This window comes from Coccinella septempunctata, chromosome 3, assembly GCF_907165205.1.
Source record: "Coccinella septempunctata chromosome 3, icCocSept1.1, whole genome shotgun sequence".
In the NCBI taxonomy this organism is placed as follows: Eukaryota; Metazoa; Arthropoda; class Insecta; order Coleoptera; family Coccinellidae; genus Coccinella; species Coccinella septempunctata.
In genome coordinates, this window is record NC_058191.1 from 12,821,619 (window position 1) to 12,842,094 (window position 20,476).

The window sequence follows — 20,476 nt, forward strand, 5'->3', positions numbered from 1 at the left end:
GTGTCCGAACACGATATTTTGAGAGAGGAGAACGCAAGTTTGAAAGCGAGGGTGAATGAGTTAGATAGATGCGTATCTAGCTTAGTTGCTGAGATTAAAAATCTCAGGGAGAGGCTCGAGTTGCAGGAGGGAAATAAGGAAAGTCCTTACTCCAAAGCACTCAAGAAGAACATTATTTTGAAAAATGTCCAAGAAGTGAACTTACCGGTTCAAAAACAGAAGATGGAGGTGGTCAAAACCCCTCAAACCAAAATTTTCCCACCCGCCAAAAGAGTGAGAAAGGATAGCTCCTCGTCAAATGAAGAGGCAAACAAGAAAAGAGTCTTGGAAACCCCAGCCCAAGAGAAAACCACTCCAGTGGAGAGAAAAGAAAAAATCCCCCCAGTTACCCTGAGGGGTACGTCCGAATGGACGTCAATTTCCAACGCGTTAATGCGAAACGGAATAAATTACAGCAGAGCGACTACTGTGAAGGACGGAATTAGGGTCGTTCCACAAACCGCGGAAGACCACAGAAGAATGACGGACTTCCTTCATAAAATAAATAGGGAGTTTTACACTCTTCAACGGGAGGAAGAAAAGAAAATCTATGCGGTAGTGAGATATCTACCGCTGGATGCAGATATCCCGACGATCCTTGACGACCTCAAGGATCAAGGGATCGTCGATGCTGAGGTCATAAGAATGACCTCAAATATAACTAAGAGGCCGATGCCCTTATTGCTGGTTAAAACCCAGAATAAGGGTATCTTCGAGGTGAGAAGGCTCTACAACATGAACTGTGTTGTTGAACCTAAGAGAAGGACGACCGGGCCTGGACAATGTTACCGCTGTCAGCGATATGGACATGCCCAAAGTAAGTGCACTTTTCCATGGAGGTGCGTGAAATGCTCCGGTAATCACAGCTCCAAGGAGTGTACGCTCACCAGGGAGAACGAGGAGCGAAATGCCTCTTGTGTTCTCTGTGGAGAGCAAGGACATCCAGCCAGCTACAAGGGATGTAGCGAATGGAAATTGGTCACTAAAAAGACCAAGAGATCGCCAAGATCGAACCAGACCAGCTCGAGGCCAACACAAAATACACCGAGACCATCCCCAAACTCTTCGGAAGTGAAGAAACCCCAGGAAACTGCAACCGAAGCAGTCAAAGAGACGAAGAAACCAGAGAAAAAGACGGAAAAGGCAAAAACCGTCAAAAAAGCCGAAACCAGAAAAGGAATTTCTGGAATCACTGAGGAACTGGATAAGTTCACGAAAAACCTCCTCAGCACGATGATGCAGAATCTGGAGAAAGAGATTGAGAAGAAGATGCAGCAAATTATTAAGAATATTTAATGGCTGACACGACGATAAAGAACAATCTCATAATCGTCTCTTGGAACGTCGAAGGATTGAGAGCCCGCAGATCAGAATTCGAAGAACTGATTGAAGAGAAGAGACCGGATGTCATAGCTCTTCAAGAAACGAGACTTAACCCCAACGTTCGGATAGCATTTCCCAATTACGATATTTACAGAAATGATAGACCTAACAGCACAGGTGGCGTTGCTATACTGGCTAGAAGGAATATGGATCACCATTTCGACCAAATATTCAATGGACAAGAAGTAGAAGCAATATCGATTATTGTGAATACTAATCGAGGGCAAGTGAAGATTATTTCAACTTATAAATCACCGGATAAGGACATGCTGGAAGAGGATCTAAAAATGCTACTAGAAGGAAGACACCCGAAAATCATAATTGGTGATCTTAACTGCAAATCGCAGGAATGGAACAGTAGGGTGGAAAATACAAACGGGAGAAGACTGAAGATTTATGCTGAAAAACTTAATGCAGTTGTGATAGGACCTGATATACCGACCTACATACCAAGAGTAAATGGACTACCCGATGTACTGGACATTGTCGTAATGAAAGACATCACTGAAGAAATCAGCATTGATACAATAGAAGACGGAACTTCAGACCACAATCCCATAGAATTCATAGTGGGACATGGCCCAAGAAACGAAGAAGAGACACAAACCAAGGAACGCACAGACTGGGAGAAATATAAGAATTTACTTCAGGAGAAAATCAGGGAAATTCCCCAAATAAACACCCAGGATGAATTAGATGAAGCAGTTGAAAAATTGGAAAATCATATAAAAGAAGCCTATGAAGAAAGCACCAAGAGAATAAGGAAACCAATTCCGAAACATTCACATGGAGATACGCCAAGGGATATAAAGGAACTTATAAAAAAGAACAGAAGACTCAGGAAAATCTACAGAACAACAAAAAGAGAAGAAGACAAGAAGAAACTGAATAAGCATAGTCAGATATTGAAAAATGCTTTAACAGAACTGCGTAATAACAGATGGCACCAGAGATTAAGGGAACTGAATACAATAGATCACTCGGCTTGGAAAATGCAAAAACGCTTACGACGAGAACAGACAGTTATACCTCCACTGCATGGAGCAAACGGAATGGTATATACGAGACTTGAAAAAGCCGAAGCACTTGCCGACACAATTGAGAGAGAAGCCAGAATAAATTACAGAAATGATGATGACAATGAAGATCTAGAAGAAGAAGTGGAGGCAAACGAAGAACTGATGATGGAACCACCGGAAACCGAAATCATTCCAAAACCGGCTTCACCAACAGAAATCAAAGAGATCATAATGAAACTGAAAAACCGGAAAGCACCGGGAGAAGATAGGATAACGAATTATATGTTGAAGAAATTGCCTAGAAAAGGAATAGCAGCCTTGACGAATATAACAAACGGAGTGATGAGGACCGAATACTACCCAAAGAGATGGAAAACTGCAGAAATGATAGTTTTCAACAAGCCTGGAAAGGAACGGAAATTTCCTCAAAATTATAGACCAATCAGCCTACTATCAGCACTAGGAAAAGTCGTCGAGAGGGTTATCGCCAAAAGGCTGAATGAGGAAACAGAAATGTTGAAGATAATCCCACCCGAACAATTTGGATTTCGACGAGAACACTCGACTGAACTCCAATTACTACGGCTCATAGAATACGTCACCGAAGGAATGCAGACCAAACAGGCCACAGGATTAGTTCTGATGGATATCGAGAGAGCTTTTGATAGAGTATGGCACGAAGGCCTAATCTACAAGATGAAAAGAGCAGGATATTCGACCAAGCTATGCAAGATTATAAGGAATTATCTGAGGAATAGAAACTTTTATGTGAAGATAGATGGAGCAACCTCTCAAACCAGACAATTGGAAGCGGGAGTGCCTCAAGGATCGGTACTTGGACCTCTGCTTTACGTAATATACGTTTATGATATCCCGAAGAATGCTAGGAATATGCTCACCTTGTACGCAGATGACACAGGAATAGCGTTCAGACATCGACGCCCAGAGATCATACACCGGAGACTGCAGGAAGCCATAGATGAATTACTCAAATGGTGCATCAAATGGAAAATCCAAATCAATGGAAGAAAGACTCAAGCAATATTACTGCAAAAGAGAAGATTGAGGATGGAAGAAAACCTTGAAGTTGATGGACAAGAGGTTGAATGGAAAAATGAAGCAACATACCTAGGAGTGACGCTTGACAGAGGACTTACATGGAAAAACCACATCAAATGTGCTGTTGATAAAACAAAAGCCGCAATGAGTAAACTTTATCCACTCATAGGCAGAAGAAGTCATATGAATAAGAACATCAAGTTGACGATGATTAAAACTATTGCGCGACCACAACTCACATATGGATCGGCGGCATGGGGCTTCGCAGCCAAGACCCACATCAAGAGAATACAGGCCACTGAGAATAAACTCCTTAGAATGGCGATGGACGTACCCTGGTTTGTTAGGAACAAACAAATCTACAAGGACTTGGAATGGGAACCAGTTACAGAATTTATGAAGAGAAAGGCGGAAAGGATATTCGACAAAGCCAAACAACATCCAAATGAGGAACTACGAAGATTAGTCGACTACGATCCAACAGAAGAAGCTAGAAGGTCAAGAACCTACCACCAAAGACCGAGAGATCAGTTAAGGATTTAAATGTAACCAAAGAAGAGCTTAACCTATAAAAGCTATAGGCAGCATACAACTATCAACACGACTATGATCGTGTGAGAGTCCAGAAACCATAAGAGTCAACTGGTTAATAGGCAAAATGCCCGGAACCTATGAAGAAGCAGTTAAGGGTTTTTAGTGGGTCTCGAGCTCAGAGAGTGAGAATCCCCACACTGTTCCCCCTCAGCAGAGGGTGTGTTCGTCTGTTTGCAGATTTTCCCCCTGATACACCAAAAAAAAAAAAAAAAAAAAAAAAACACTATTTTTTATCAATTTCTCGACAGTCATGCCTCCGAAAACTAGCGGAAAAGCAGCTAAAAAGGCGGGCAAGGCCCAGAAAAATATTTCCAAGAGTGACAAGAAGAAGAAACGGAAGAGGAAAGAAAGTTACGCCATCTACATTTACAAGGTATTGAAACAAGTGCATCCCGATACCGGTATTTCTAGCAAAGCCATGAGTATCATGAACAGTTTTGTGAATGATATCTTCGAACGTATCGCTGCTGAAGCAAGCAGACTGGCTCACTACAATAAACGTTCTACGATTACTAGCAGGGAAATTCAGACTGCGGTACGGCTTCTCTTACCTGGCGAGCTGGCTAAGCACGCAGTCAGCGAAGGCACCAAAGCAGTCACCAAGTACACCAGTTCAAAATGAAGTGGAACACATACGTTCTAACCCAATAGGTTCCCCCAATTTCGGCCTGCGACGGGTTGGGTTAACGAAACCCCCAATTTCTCCAATAATTGGAGAGCAAAAAATTTCTCACTAGGGTAATAAGTTAGCCTAAAATTAGACTTGAAATATGATATAATCAGATTCTGGATAAACAATGTATCAACGGTTTTGTATGGCTAGCGACGGGTTGGGTAGACGGAACTCCCAATTTCTCCAATAATTGGAGAGCAAAAAATTTCTCACTGAGGTAATAAAGCAGCCTGAAATTAGCCTTGAAATATGATATAATCAGATTCTGGATAAACAATGTATTAACGGTTTTGTCCGGCTTGCGGCGGGTTGGAATAACGAAACTCCCAATTTCTCCAATAATTGGTGAGCAAAAAATTTCTCACTAGGATAATGAATTAGCCTAAAAATAGCCTTGAAATATGATAGACTCAGATTCTGGATAAACAATGTATTAACGTTTTTGTCCGGCTAGTGACGGGTTGGGTTAACGAAACCCTCAATTTCTCCAATAATTGGAGAGCAAAAAATTTCTCACTAGGGTAATAAATTAGCCTAAAATTAGCCTTGAAATATGATATAATCAGATTCTGGATAAACAATGTATTAACGGTTTTGTCCGGCTAGCGACGGGTTGGAATAACGAAACTCCCAATTTCTCCAATAATTGGTGAGCAAAAAATTTCTCACTAGGATAATAAATTAGCCTAAAAAAAGCCTTGAAATATGATATACTCAGATTCTGGATAAACAATGTATTAACGGTTTTGTCCGGCTTGCGGCGGGTTGGAATAACGAAACTCCCAATTTCTCCAATAATTGGTGAGCAAAAAATTTCTCACTAGGGTAATAAATTAGCCTTAAATAAGCCTTGAAATATGATATAATCAGATTCTGGATAAACAATGTATTAACGTTTTTGTCCGGCTTGCGACGGGTTAGGTTAACGAAACCCCCAATTTCTCCGATAATTGGAGAGCAAAAAATTTCTCACTAGGGTAATAAATTAGCCTGAAAGTATGGTGTGATCAGATTCTGGATAAACAATGTATTAACGGTTTTGTCCGGCTAGCGACGGGTTGGGATAACGAAACCCCCAATTTCTCCAATAATTGGTGAGCAAAAAATTTCTCACTAGGGTAATAAATTAGCCTAAAATTAGCCTTGAAATATGATATACTCAGATTCTGGATAAACAATGTATTAACGTTTTCGTCCGGCTAGTGACGGGTTGGGATAACGAAACCCTCGATTTCTCCAATGATTGGTGAGCAAAAAATTTCTCACTAGGGTAATAAATTAGCCTAAAATTAGCCTTGAAATATGATATAATCAGATTCTGGATAAACAATGTATTAACGGTTTTGTCCGGCTTGCGACGGGTTAGGTTAACGAAACCCCCAATTTCTCCGATAATTGGAGAGCAGAAAAATTCCCACTAGGGTAATAAATTAGCCTGAAAGTATGGTGTGATCAGATTCTGGATCAACAATGTATTAACGGTTTGGTCCGGCTAGCGACGGGTTGGGATAACGAAACCACCAATTTCTCCAATAATTGGTGAGCAAAAAATTTCTTACTAGGGTAATAAATTAGCCTAAAATTAGCCTTGAAATATGATATAATCAGATTCTGGATAAACAATGTATTAACGTTTTTGTCCGGCTAGTGACGGGTTGGGATGACGAAACCCCCAATTTCTCCAATAATTGGTGAGCAAAAAATTTCTCACTAGGGTAATAAATTAGCCTAAAATTAGCCTTGAAATATAATATAATCAGATTCTGGATAAACAATGTATTAACGGTTTTGTCCGGCTTGCGACGGGTTCGGTTAACGAAACCCCCAATTTCTCCAATAATTGGAGAGCAAAAAATTCCTCACTGAGGTAATGAATAAGCCTAAAATTAGCCTTGAAATATGATATAATCAGATTCTGGATAAACAATGTATTAACGGTTTTGTCCGGCTTGCGATGGGTTGGGTTAACGAAACCCCCAATTTCTCCAATATTTGGAGAGCAAAAAATTTCTCACTAGGGTAATAAATTAGCCTAAAATTAGCCTTGAAATATGATATAATCAGATTCTGGATAAACAATGTATTAACGGTTTTGTACGGCTAGCGACGGGTTGGGTAGACGGAACTACCAATTTCTCCAATAATTGGAGAGCAAAAAATTTCTCACTGAGGTAATGAATGAGCCTAAAATTAGCCTTGAAATATGATATAATCAGATTCTGGATAAACAATGTATTAACGGTTTTGTCCGGCTTGCGACGGGTTGGGTTAACGAAACCCCCAATTTCTCCAATATTTGGAGAGCAAAAAATTTCTCACTAGGGTAATAAATTAGCCTAAAATTAGCCTTGAAATATGATATAATCAGATTCTGGATAAACAATGTATTAACGTTTTTGTCCGGCTAGTTAGGTTAACGAAACCCTCAATTTCTCCAATAATTGGAGAGCAAAAAATTTCTCACTAGGGTAATGAATTAGCCTTGAAATATTATATAATCAGATTCTGGATAAACAATGTATTAACGGTTTTGTACGGCTAGCGACGGGTTGGGTTAACGAAACCCCCAATTTCTCCAATAATTGGAGAGCAAAAAATTTCTCACTAGGGTAATAAATTAGCCTTAAAATATGATATAATCAGATTCTGGATAAACAATGTATTAACGGTTTTGTCTGGCTAGCGACGGGTTGGGATAACGAAACTCCCAATTTCTCCAATAATTGGTGAGCAAAAAATTTTTCACTAGGGTAATAAATTAGCCTAAAAATAGCCTTGAAATATGATATACTCAGATTCTGGATAAACAATGTATTAACGTTTTTGTCCGGCTAGTGACGGGTTGGGTTAACGAAACCCTCAATTTCTCCAATAATTGGAGAGCAAAAAATTTCTCACTAGGGTAATAAATTAGCCTAAAATTAGCGAATTAGCGACGGGTTGGGTAGACGGATCTCCCAATTTCTCCAATAATTGGTGACCAGAAAATTTCTCACTAGGGTAATAAATTAGCCTTGAAATATAATATAATCAGATTCTGGATAAACGATGTATTAACGGTTTTGTCCGGCTTGCGACGGGTTGGGTCAACGAAACCCCCAATTTCTCCAATAATTGGAAAGCAAAAAATTTCTCACTAGGGTAATAAATTAGCCAAAAATTAGCCTTGAAATATGATATAATCAGATTCTGGATAAACAATGTATTAACGGTTTTGTACGGCTAGCGACGGGTTGGGTGGACGGAACTCCCAATTTCTCCAATAATTGGAGAGCAAAAAATTTCTCACTGAGGTAATAAATTAGCCTAAAATTAGCCTTGAAATATGATATAATCAGATTCTGGATAAACAATGTATTAACGGTTTTGTCCGGCTTGCGACGGGTTAGGTTAACGAAATCCCCAATTTCTCCAATAATTGGAGAGCAAAAAATTTCTCACTAGGGTAATAAATTAGCCTGAAAGTATGGTGTGATCAGATTCTGGATAAACAATGTATTAACGGTTTTGTCCGGCTAACGACGGGTTAGGTTAACGAAACCCCCAATTTCTCCGATAATTGGAGAGCAAAAAATTTCTCACTAGGGTAATAAATTAGCCAAAAATTAGCCTTGAAATATGATATAATCAGATTCTGGATAAACAATGTATTAACGGTTTTGTACGGCTAGCGACGCGTTGGGTTAACGAAACCCTCAATTTCTCCAATATTTGGAGAGCAAAAAATTTCTCACTGAGGTAATGAATAAGCCTAAAATTAGCCTTGAAATATGATATAATCAGATTCTGGATAAACAATGTATTAACGGTTTTGTCCGGCTTGCGACGGGTTGGGTTAACGAAACCCCCAATTTCTCCAATATTTGGAGAGCAAAAAATTTCTCACTAGGGTAATAAATTAGCCTAAAATTAGCCTTGAAATATGATATAATCAGATTCTGGATAAACAATGTATTAACGGTTTTGTCCGGCTAACGACGGGTTAGGTTAACGAAACCCCCAATTTCTCCGATAATTGGAGAGCAAAAAATTTCTCACTAGGGTAACAAATTAGCCTGAAATTAGCCTGAAAGTATGGTGTGATGAGATTCTGGATAAATATTGTATTAAGCTGTACCTTCAAGCGAGCAAAACCTTTTTTTTTTTAAAACCTATTCTAGGGAAACCCGCAGTAGGTCCAAATGAGCGCCTAAAATGAGCCTGAAATTATGGTATTGTCTGATTTCTGCTAAATGTTTTATTAGCTTCTGGGTTCTGCCAGCTTAACGTTAAGCTAGCAGTGATCGGACATTGTTCTTTTTATTTCGTAGTAGGCCACAGCCGTTTATAGAGATAGCCTGGAACACAATTAGGCAACGCCGCAATCGAACGCAAACCGTAGGGATACATGGGTCGATGCGATAGCGCGGGATACCGTATTATTTCGAATTTTAAACGATAGCGAAGTAATTGTATTGATGATTTGTTGAAAGAATTAACATTAATAAACAACATCAGACCCTAGTTGGTCAATAAATCGAATATCTGAGTTACTTCGGCACTTGAATCTCATAATAAAGTTGAAATTGAAAGATATTTCTCAAATACATTATTCAATTTATTGTTCAGCAAGAACCTCGAGAAGTTGTAGGTTCATCTCTTGCCATAGAAAATATAAATTCTTGAGCACAACAAATATACAATTATGTAAATAAATCAATGAAAATTTTGACTCGTAGTACCTAATGTTGATGATTTTCAACTAAAAGATCGACGACACGATCTAATAATGGAAAATTAGAGGATTCATACATCTGCTATATTGTTTGATAACTAAAAATGTATTGCTGACATTCAAAAGAATATTTATATATACAGGATTCAAGAGGTAGTTTTCATTACCACTGTGGGAATTAGCAAAGAAGTTGAAATTAATCTCAAATACCTCTTAGTAGGTAAAATAAAATTTTTTCTCATTGATTCGAAACAAGATGCTGGCTGACTGAGAATATAACATAAATGACATGATTATTGTACTTGATGAGTACTTAATTTTATTCCTAATGATTTGTCTCAATTGATCTGTAATGATTTCTACTTCTCTGAGTTTATCAAAATTTTAATTAAAGCTATCCACTGAAAATGCCTCTGAAGAAAATAAAGAATTTTTCAATAAATCTACATGTTACAGTTGCTGAAATCTCATAGTTAGATTTTTATATCTAGCAAGTAAATTTGTAAGTTGAGACCGCCTACTGAGGATATGATCAAAAGAAAGAATCCATTTTAAATCATGACATGAAAATTTTTTATGAACAATTTTAAAATTTCAAATGGTTCAAAAGGCTCCTATCGATTTGAACTGAAGCATCTACAGATAATGATTTCTCAAAATTAAGTATATAAAAATAAATCTAATTCTCTAATTTCTTAACCTACAATCCAGATACTCGAGTTTTAGTGGAATAGGTAGTTGTTATTAAGGTTATCAAAATCTTTACTAATATCTGAACTCATAAAGGTTTCTATTTCATTATCCTGTCTACTAAACTAATAATCTCATTCCTTCTAAGCTTGAGGGTTGAATTCGAAAGTGATTTTGGCAAATTTAGAAGAATTTTTGGGAAAGCGTCTGGTTGTAGTTTTGGATTTTTCAATAATAACATTTTAGTGGTTCCATCCGGAAGTAAATATTTCACATCCCTAATAATATCACTTTCCTCAAAATGTTTCTCGCAAACCGACCTATAAGCGAGGCTCGAGCGACGCTATAAGTGCTTGGAGTGAAATTTTTTCGTGGGATAGCTTTTACCGAGGCTTTTACCCACAAGCTTAAGGTTTTCATCTTTTGGAAACTTGAAACAACTTACATCATTTCTGTTTTAGGAAAAGAATGATTGCTCCTGCAGGAGGGAAAACAACATTTTCAGAACATTTTTCACACTAGTTGATCTCGATATCAAATTATCTCACCCAAATTTCGGAAGAAGATTCGCCCAGAACTAGACGAGATTCGCTTCACTTCAAACTATATCGCACTTATTTCACGCCGCTTTTTCACGAAAATTCAACTATTAATCGAACATAAACAACACACCGTCTGAAACCTTTCGAACTAACTGCTGTACTGAATGATATCTCGACATTCTCGACGTTACGCTTACGCCACTGAACACTAAAAGAACTGGAAGGGCATGCAGGCAAACTGAGGAAGACTGAAAGGGGAGATGTAGAGAAATCTATATCTCTCTGCGCTCTGTCAATTGGTTTATAACGATGTAAACAAAAACAACCCGAGGCGGGGCGTTCGAGTGCCGAGTCGACTGCTGCTGCGTCCGACGTATGATGCGGTTATTCGATTGGTTGCCGAACCATTAGAAAGAGATGGGTTGCTCTACATCTTCCGTCTCAAGCCTAGATATCAGAGCTTCGTAGTGTCGCCAGCGACAGTTCTCCAGCCAATCAGAGCATATAAACAAAACTTCCCCTGACCCCTTCCTTTTCATTTCTGGTTGTCGAGAAGTGTCGCGACACGCCCCTTTTGTAGTTGAAATATTCCAACTACACCTGGAATTTCTGCGACAATCACAATAAATATAACCTATCTGTCAGCCGCAAAAACAGTTGTTTTTGATTTTAGCTATTCTTTTCAGTATTTTTTAATCATGGTATATTTTCCATCTAAATTCAGGTAAATATATGAAACACCAATGATAATTATCACGGAGAAAGGAAATATTCTTTCATTTCATATTTATTGTTTATTTCAGAATGGAGCTTTTCTACAAGTATATTCGTGGCGAAAGGCGAAATAAAATAAGGAGAAGAAGGTGGATTCACTAGGCCACTGCGGGAGATAGGTATTTAACTTCCTAATGAACCATGAAAAGTAAGCTAATTTCACGTTTTGAAATGAGAAATATGTCAAGATTTCCTGAATTAAATCCAATTTTCTTTCAGTGAATACAAAAAGTGCCCATTTCATTGAAATTCCCAAAACAAATCAAAAACTAGCTGAACGTTACTCCCACAAAATAAACAAGATTGGAGGTTTTGATCCATTTGCCATTTAAGAAAGAGATATACGAGGTTACAGTCCTGATGGAATATTATGATATTGTGGTTTTTCTAGTTTTCACGACCAGTTTTTAAACAAATCAGCAAATGAAAGCCTACAAATGCTCGCATTATATCTGGGTTTTGCTGTTTGAAACAAAATATTCTGTGAGAAGTTTTTCACAAAAGGGTCAGTACAGATGAATAGGTGTACATGTAGAGAAGGGAAAAATGACCATTTTTATGATAAAATGCTGCTATGAGGATTGTGAAATATATTGGATCCGATCCATGCGGAAAGTGTTGGGCTGACCATTGTTCCTGACCATTCGTTCAGCGTTTGTACAAGCAATTTACACATGGATCGAATAGTTTTTTAAAATGTATATACATAATATGATGTAATGTGGTTGTATTAAATAATCTCGAAAAGATGCACAGTTCTATACAAAAGGTGTATTTACTATACCTAAATATAAAACAGAAACAATATGAAAATATAATTGGTTCAAAAATAGGAACAGTATAAAATTATATCCAGTAGAAAAATATACAACACATACAGCATAAATATATTGAGTATAGAATATAACCCATATATTTGAATAGCTCTTTCAATAGCATCCAATAATTTTAGTCGTCTCTTGGCTCGAGTCATTTGAGTAAAACTTCTTATCTTATACTGTATCTATTTCCTTGGCCTCCACATCCATATGCAAGAAGATGGCATCAGAGACAAACTGATGGCATAATTATTCATTTCCTCCCAAAATACTGCTCGACTTGCCCAAGTTATTGAATACTTTCATGGCCTCTGTACTAATGTAAAATTTACATAATTTTAGTTCGAACACCATGTTTACTTCGGACATTATGGTGTGAGCAACTCGAAAATTCATTTTTGAAAAGATATATGTAATATAAATTCAAAATAGAATAGACTTTTTCAATCGTATTTGACAATCAGCTGTTTATGACAGCGGAGAACACAACACGTCATGTGAGAATGTAGGAAGGAGTGGGGATTGTCGCTGGCGACACTACGAAGCTCTGGGAACTAGGCTTATGTTGGACACTCTAGGCCTGTTTTGGTTAGCTTTTAGGATGGTTCCAGAACGGTTCAAAACAGTGGCATATTTATTTATTCAGCGTAAGCTCGCGCGTAGCATGCGTGTAGCTTCCCACACCATTGCTGCTCCACTGCTTTGAACCGATTCAGAACCGCCTAAACTGCGAACCAAAACAAAGCTACTTTTCGTCGTATTTCAGTACCTAAGAGGCTCTTCCAGTTCTTATAGAGTTCAATGGCTTACGCAGAGAGATTTTGGCATATATCTATTATACCAATATCGATAACACGCGTTCTAGACTACGACAAAAAGTTAAGCCAAATCGTTGGGAGGAATCCACTTGTACGCATGCGCGAATTAGAATTTCGAAAATGACAATCAAGATATTGGTTAGTTTGTTTTCATATTTGACGTTGAATGAATTCGAATGATGATTTATTTCAAATTCTTGTACACATTTTGAGAGGAATTTTATTCGACGCGAAAGTTAATGAATATTGAATTCATCGAGAATTTATCCATTTTTTTCAACTTTCAGATAAATCAACGGAAAGAGATCAAACCAAATGAGTGCATCGAAACTATTCACTCAATATTATTATGATTTGTGAAATAATAAGTGCCGAATAGGATATATATCTATTATACCAATATTGATAACACTCGTTCTAGACTACGACAAAAAATGACGCCAAATCGTTGGGAGGAATCCACTTGTACGCATGCGCGAATTAGAAGTTCGAAAATGACAATCAAAATATTGGTTAGGTTGTTTTCCTATTTGACGTTGAATGATTGAATGAATTCGAATGATGATTCATTTCAAATTGTTGTACAAATTTTGAGAAGAATTTTATGTGAGGCGAAAGTTAATGAATATTAAATTCATCGAGTATGTATGCGTTTTTTTCAATTTTCAGATGAATCAACGAAAAGAGATCAAACCAAATAAGTGCATAAAAACTATTCAACCAATGTTATTATGATTTGTGAAATAATAATGAAGTGCCGAAAAGGAATAGTATTGTCCATACTCAGTAAACTCAAGAATGACATCATAACAAGTGCGTTTTATATTACTGTTTCATACCAGTATCAATTATTACGTGTACATATAAACATCATACTTATCTCACCTCCTGAATTTCCCCTCTTGTAAATCTACTCAATACTCAATAAAAAATATTTTTGGGTCAACTTTTAATGTAATATGTAGTTATATTATATATAAAAGTACAGAGTGCTCATTAAAAGAGCCATGCTTCAATAGAATCCATACAATAATCAATTTGGCAATAAGAATATTTAGAAGATGTGAAACTGGTAGATATTAGTAACTACAGTTGAGTTTTATAGATATAGATGTCGATTTAGATGTTTCACTATTTCGTGCCGAAAAAAACAATCATAAATTGAACTAGAATTATTACCTCAACTCCCAACTGAATTTCAAGACAATAACAGACTTATCTAGATACAATGCAGATAATATACAACAGTGAACAACCTAGAAAAATGTATTCACATTCCTACAATTTTGTTGACCATAATTTTTGTTAACCTCGGCACTCCGCATTTCTGTGGAAAACACATAATATTTCACTATTGTTATGAATCCGAACGTCTAGTGCTGCAAAATGATGAAGTTTCATGAATTTTGATTTCTAATTATTAGAAATCAACGATGAAATACAAATTACTACGTAATGCAAACCTGAGTTTGAACCCGATTCATATTATTATCAATATATTGTAAGGTTAAGGTCGAAAATATTCGAATGGTTGTGAAGTAAAATCATTTCATTCCTGTAAGTTCATAAATCGATGTATCAGAAAGAGACAGAGCCAATCAGGTATTTTTATTCTTAATATTTCTGCACATGCGCAGAAGTCGATTCCGGCCACGGGCTGACTTCAATTTTGGCCCTGACTTACGCTTCGAATTTCTGTGCCTACAGGCGACGTTGCCGCTGTGGCGTTGTTCCGGGCTATTCCTTTAGGAGGCTCAAGGCTGTGAGTAGCCGCTGTTGCCAAATCAAAAACCAGAAACAAAGAGATTTAAATTTTAAAACCCCATATTTGAAGAATGATTTTGAATAGTTTTCGCGGTGCATTTGGAAAAATCATGAATGAAACTCATAATTATTCAGTTTAAACTTGCATATGCATTGATAACCCAAATTGAGGAGAATCCCCCTCTTTTGATATGGCTCTTTACCGCGAAACCCGAGGCAACTGATCCATAAGTCAGTTGAGGCCTAGCAACGGCTTTATAATACATAATCTTCAATTTTGTCTACTTTTCAAAATAAATTAGCTCCTGCTTTATCAAGTTATAATAATTCCAATCATTCAAGTGTAGAAATGACTCCAATGCAAATAATCAAGGCAGATTTAAATTATTCATTATTGTAATACCTATATTTGTTACAATTTCATATTTTATATTGTCATGCGTCAAACTCCCCACTAAGTCAAAATATGTTCCGATTGCGATCTGATGCAAAAATGAATCAGTCGTATTGTAGTATACGGATATTGAAGTATACGTCATAGAAAAGTCGTTTTTCAATTGTTGCAAAGCGATAGATATCATTCAAATACATCACATAATTTGGCGACGAGGATAAAAGACTTCATCACACTAGTTGAAGTGTGTTTTGATAGTGGATATTCTGTTCATGCTGGTGTTTTTTTCAAACAACTAGAAGGTACTGCCATGGGATCACCCACTAGTCCTATTTTGGCCAACTTAGTCATGAATGAGGTGTTTGAGTTTGTGAAGAGTCGTTTAAACTTTGATGTACCACTTATGAAAATGTATGTAGATGATACCATCATATTAATACCATTTTTAGATCTTTTGTTGATAAGGGATGGGAACAATATCATTACAAATTGGTATACTAAGTCCATCAATAGTAACCGTTGCCTTAATTTTTTAAGTAACCACAGTATGCAACAAAAATTGAATGTAATGAATAACTTGATAAGTAGAGTTTAAAAATTGAGTAATGAAAAATAACAACAAGAAAACATTTCGAAAATAAAGAGTATCTTAAAAAACAATAATTACCCATATGCATAGACTGCATATGTCCGTGTCCGTGTGAAGAGTCGTTCTCTCGATTCCACTAATTAATTTCATGTTTCCAAAACAAGAACCTCAGATAATTATTGTAAATTGTACACACAAGAAGTTTGAAGTGGTGGTTACAGAGTAGCGGAAAAATTGTCTGAAAAAAAAATCCTTTCACAGATACAAAAGACTAATTAATTGATTAGTCGGTTTGTTTATATCAGAATCTTGTTGCCTGCATCTGTGTCGCTGATAAAATAGAATTGTAAAGCATACCACACACGCTTATAATTCTCAAGAAGAGGATGGCCGTGAATGCGGAATTGTCGAAGTTCCTGAGGAGTGAATTTGCAAATCAGACTTCCACAATTAAAGAAGAACTAGCGAAGCTGAGGGAAGAAATCAAAGAAATTGGATTGAACACGGAAGGGAGAATACAACATTGCGAAGGAAGAGTCAGTAAAGTTGAGAGTGAGCTACTTAAAATTAAACGTAATTCTATTAAGAACAATATTATTGTAACCGGACTAGCTCTAGACAACGCAGACCTAGTGCATTCCGTGATTGCTCAATTAAACTCCCTGCTGAATATAAACTTGGTTGAGTTAGAAGTGAATAATATATTCAGGCTCAATAAAAAGAAATCAGTGATAAAAATTGAATTTTTATCTTACCTAGCCAAATCAAAGGTGATTCAAAATAGGCTGAAACTCAAAGGCACTCGAGTCTATATTAACGAGGACCTATGCGAGGAAGATCGCGAAAATTTCAAATTCTTGAGGCAAAAATTGGCTGAAGCGAAAACCAATAAACAAAGAGCATTCATACGATCTGATTGTCTATACGTAAACGGTGAAAAGCACACCATCGAACAACTAAAAAGTTTAGAAGAGTCGGAGGAATCTCTGAATATCTCCAAAAATATAATTGAAAAACCCAATCCCTCAGATGAAAAGACCCAGGAATTGATCATCGTGCCTGATCATCCGACCCTCATAGCCTCTCACAAACCAACAGTTACCGAGTCCGAACACATACATCAGGGAGAAGACACGAAGATAAATAAGGAAATTTCAATATCAAATCTAGTACTGAATAAAGCGAAAGACTTTGAGGAGCTTGGGAGAACGAGATCACATTCTTCAGGTTCTTCAGGAATTGCGGGGAAGACTCAGAAGGCTGGTAACACGGGAACCAAAAGCAAGAGAGGTGGTTAACACAAGACTGGGAAGAAGATAAGCTATTTTTTGTTTGTTTTGTCTATTGTTGCTCAAATAAAGTAATTATCATTTATTGTTAAATTGGTTTTGGGTTTCTTTTGTTGTGGTTTGTTCTTCTTAGTTTGAAATGGATCAGTTTCTGAGAGATTTCCATGAGATAACACATAAGACTGAATACTTGGAACCGAAGGGCGGTTTGAATGATTATATGGGTGAGAGAGATAACTTCAAGATAATACATAATAATATAAGGAGTATGGAAGAAAATTTTGATGAATTCAAGCTATTGCTGGGGGAGTATTCCGGAGATTTTCAAGTTATTGTATTGACAGAAACTTTCAGGGTACCGGACTTGGAACTTTTCAAGATAAAAGGATATTCATGTGTGTATAACAACGGGAACTACAATAGGAATGACGGCGTTATTGTTTACGTCAGAGAAGACATCCAATATAGTCACAAAATAATACCTGTAGGAGAACAAAATGTCATAGAATTGGATCTTAAACTACCAAAGCAGACAGTAAAAATAACTGGAATATATCGTTCGCCGAAGGTATGTATAAAAAGTTTCAATAGAGAGTTGCTGAGCTACATCGAGGGGACTAGATCATGCGATTACCATGTAATTGTGGGCGATATCAACATTAATATTTTAGGGAATGATGAAAATATTGAAGAATATATGAACATGTTAAGTTCTTTTGGATTTAAATCCTACATAAACGATGTGACCAGACCTTCCAGTGGTAGTTGCTTGGATCACTTCTTCCTGAACTGTCATCATCCTGTAATAGATCAGAATAGAGGATACATTATCCGTACGGATATAACAGATCATTATACAACTTTATTAAGTCTTGATTTCAAAAATACACAAAAGAAAATGGCCGACTGTTTCAAAACATATATAAATTATCCTGAATTGAGAAATGAACTAGGTCTAGTCAACTGGAACGAACTCATCAGAGAAGGAGATGTGAATTCTTTCACGGAAGATTTTATTGACATAATAAGGCGATACACAGAAAAACACTCAACGAAAATAAAACTTACAAACAGAAAATCAGGGAAAGAAAAATGGATCACTAATGGTCTTCTGACGGCAATAAATAAAAAAAATAGGTTATACAAAGAACTGATGAAAGACCAATCTAATACTGAGTTAAGGCTGCAGTACTCCAAATATCGCAATGTTTTACAAAAATTGATTATAACAGCGAAAAAAAACTACATAAATGACAAAATCATTGGTAAAACTACGAAGGCCAAATCTTTATGGGCGTGCGTGGATGAACTATGTGGCAAATCGAGAACTGATAAGGAAATTAAGATGATCAGGGATTCGACAGGACAAGTACTTACAAGAAAGGAGGATATAGTGGAGGAATTTAGTGAATACTTCAGTAAAGTTGGAAAAAACCTGGCCGAGAAGGTGAAAGAAGTTCAAACGCGGGAGGAAGGAGAAGTCTATTCCAATAAAACATTATTTCTGTTCCCAACTTGTAAGAGTGAAATAAAGCAGATGATAATGGAGTTGAAGAATGAAAGTGCACCTGGGGATGACGGTATAAGGAATGAACTCTTAAAAAACATCCAGGATGAAATATCAGAACCTCTCATGCTCCTGGTTAACAAATGCTTCCAAACTGGACAGTTTCCGAGTGTTTTAAAAATAGGTATAATCAAGCCATTTCTCAAGTCAGGGGAGGAAAGCAACCTATCGAACTACAGACCGATTTGCCTAACATCCAATGTAGCTAAGATTATAGAAAAAATATTGAAAGCTCGTATCCTTAATTTTTTAGAAAAAAACAAAATTTTATCAGATAATCAATTCGGTTTTAGAGCTGGTAAATCAGCGGAAGATGCGATCAGAAGAATAACAGGAACTGCATATAACTGGCTAGATAGTGGTAAAGTAGGTTTATGTGTTTTTATAGATCTGGCGAAAGCTTTTGATACCATCTCTCATGTAAAACTTCTCCGAAAACTCCATCTAATCGGCTTTAGGGGAAAAGCATATGATCTTATCAGAAGTTACTTATTACACCGAACACAATATGTCAAATTACAAGACCACAATAGTGGAAAGAAGACGGTTGAATTTGGAATACCACAAGGAACAGTCTTAGGGCCAATACTATTCACGATTTATGTGAACAGTCTACTACTAATGAAGAAAAAAGGAGAGGTTATCAGCTTCGCAGACGATACTGCAGTATTGTATGAAGCCGAGAGTTGGGGGAAATTGAAGTTAGAGGCCGAAAAAGATCTCCTCAGGATAAAACAGTGGTTTCAAGAAAACAAGCTAACCATCAATTTAGAAAAAACAAAATATCTACCGTTTTCTTCTTATCAATCGGGTCTTCCAATGATGGGTAATATTGAGGTTGACAAAGATACTTTAATTCCTGAAGCCGAACATATAAAATACTTAGGGGTCACAATAGACCGACAACTCAGATGGGACAAACACATTGAAAACTTGGTAAAAAAACTAAGATATTTACTTCCTAAGTTCAGATACCTCAAAAAATATTTGAATATAGCAAACTTAAGACAGATTTACTTCGCCCTATGCCAATCACAAATAAAATACGGAATAATTGGATGGGGAGGAGCATATGACAACCAAATCAAAAGAATTGAGGTTATCCAAAAGTGGATATTGCGGATCATTTACGAAAGGCCACTTCTCTTTCCATCGGACGAACTATACAAGATGTCCAGAATTATGGACCCCCATCAATTGTTTGCCCTAGAGATGCTTCTCATTATAAGGTCAGGGAAACTACATATTTCGAAACATCAACATGATTATGGGACAAGAAATAAAATAAATCAATATCTTGTTCCTAGAGCCGAGAAACGCATAGGACAAAGATGTTATACGTATCTAGGACCCCGCCTACATTCCATCACTCCTGAAAAACTGAGAACAATTAAGAACTCCTATAGCCATAAGAAAGAAATGAAGAAGTGGATATTCGAAAAAGGAAGAAGCTTCTTTGACATGTTTATAAAACAACAATGATATCACAACAAAGTAAGCAGTAAATGAAGACAAAATTTTGATCACCCACAAAATAGAACAATATCTTTAAATGACGCTCAGAAACTTTTCCAAGTTAGTCTAACATTATTGAGGATACTGTAAATTATTTTGGTTGAAATATTTCTCACGTACAGGCTTACGCCTCTGTGAAAGATGTTTATCCTGTAGTTTTCAGAATAAACTATATTATTATTATTATTATTATTATATTTGATCAGCAGGTTGTTGGATAATCACTTGAGACCTA

General features: G+C 36.8%; 1 protein-coding gene and 2 long non-coding RNA genes across 3 annotated transcripts; all 3 read left to right on the forward strand.

The window, feature by feature from the left end:
- Positions 1-4,313: 4,313 nt before the first annotated feature.
- Positions 4,314-4,737, forward strand: LOC123308957 (histone H2B-like). Its single transcript, XM_044891789.1, has one exon. The coding sequence runs from the start codon at positions 4,345-4,347 to the stop codon at positions 4,714-4,716; it is 372 nt and encodes a 123-aa protein (XP_044747724.1). The 5' UTR covers positions 4,314-4,344; the 3' UTR covers positions 4,717-4,737.
- Positions 4,738-11,233: 6,496 nt separating this feature from the next.
- On the forward strand, positions 11,234-12,229 carry LOC123308967. Its single transcript, XR_006537203.1, has 3 exons — positions 11,234-11,437; positions 11,517-11,635; positions 11,707-12,229. It is a non-coding gene; the product is annotated as an uncharacterized LOC123308967 (long non-coding RNA).
- Positions 12,230-13,682: 1,453 nt separating this feature from the next.
- Positions 13,683-14,069, forward strand: LOC123308969. The gene is made up of 2 exons (XR_006537205.1): positions 13,683-13,729; positions 13,793-14,069. It is a non-coding gene; the product is annotated as an uncharacterized LOC123308969 (long non-coding RNA).
- The last annotated feature ends 6,407 nt before the right edge of the window (positions 14,070-20,476 follow it).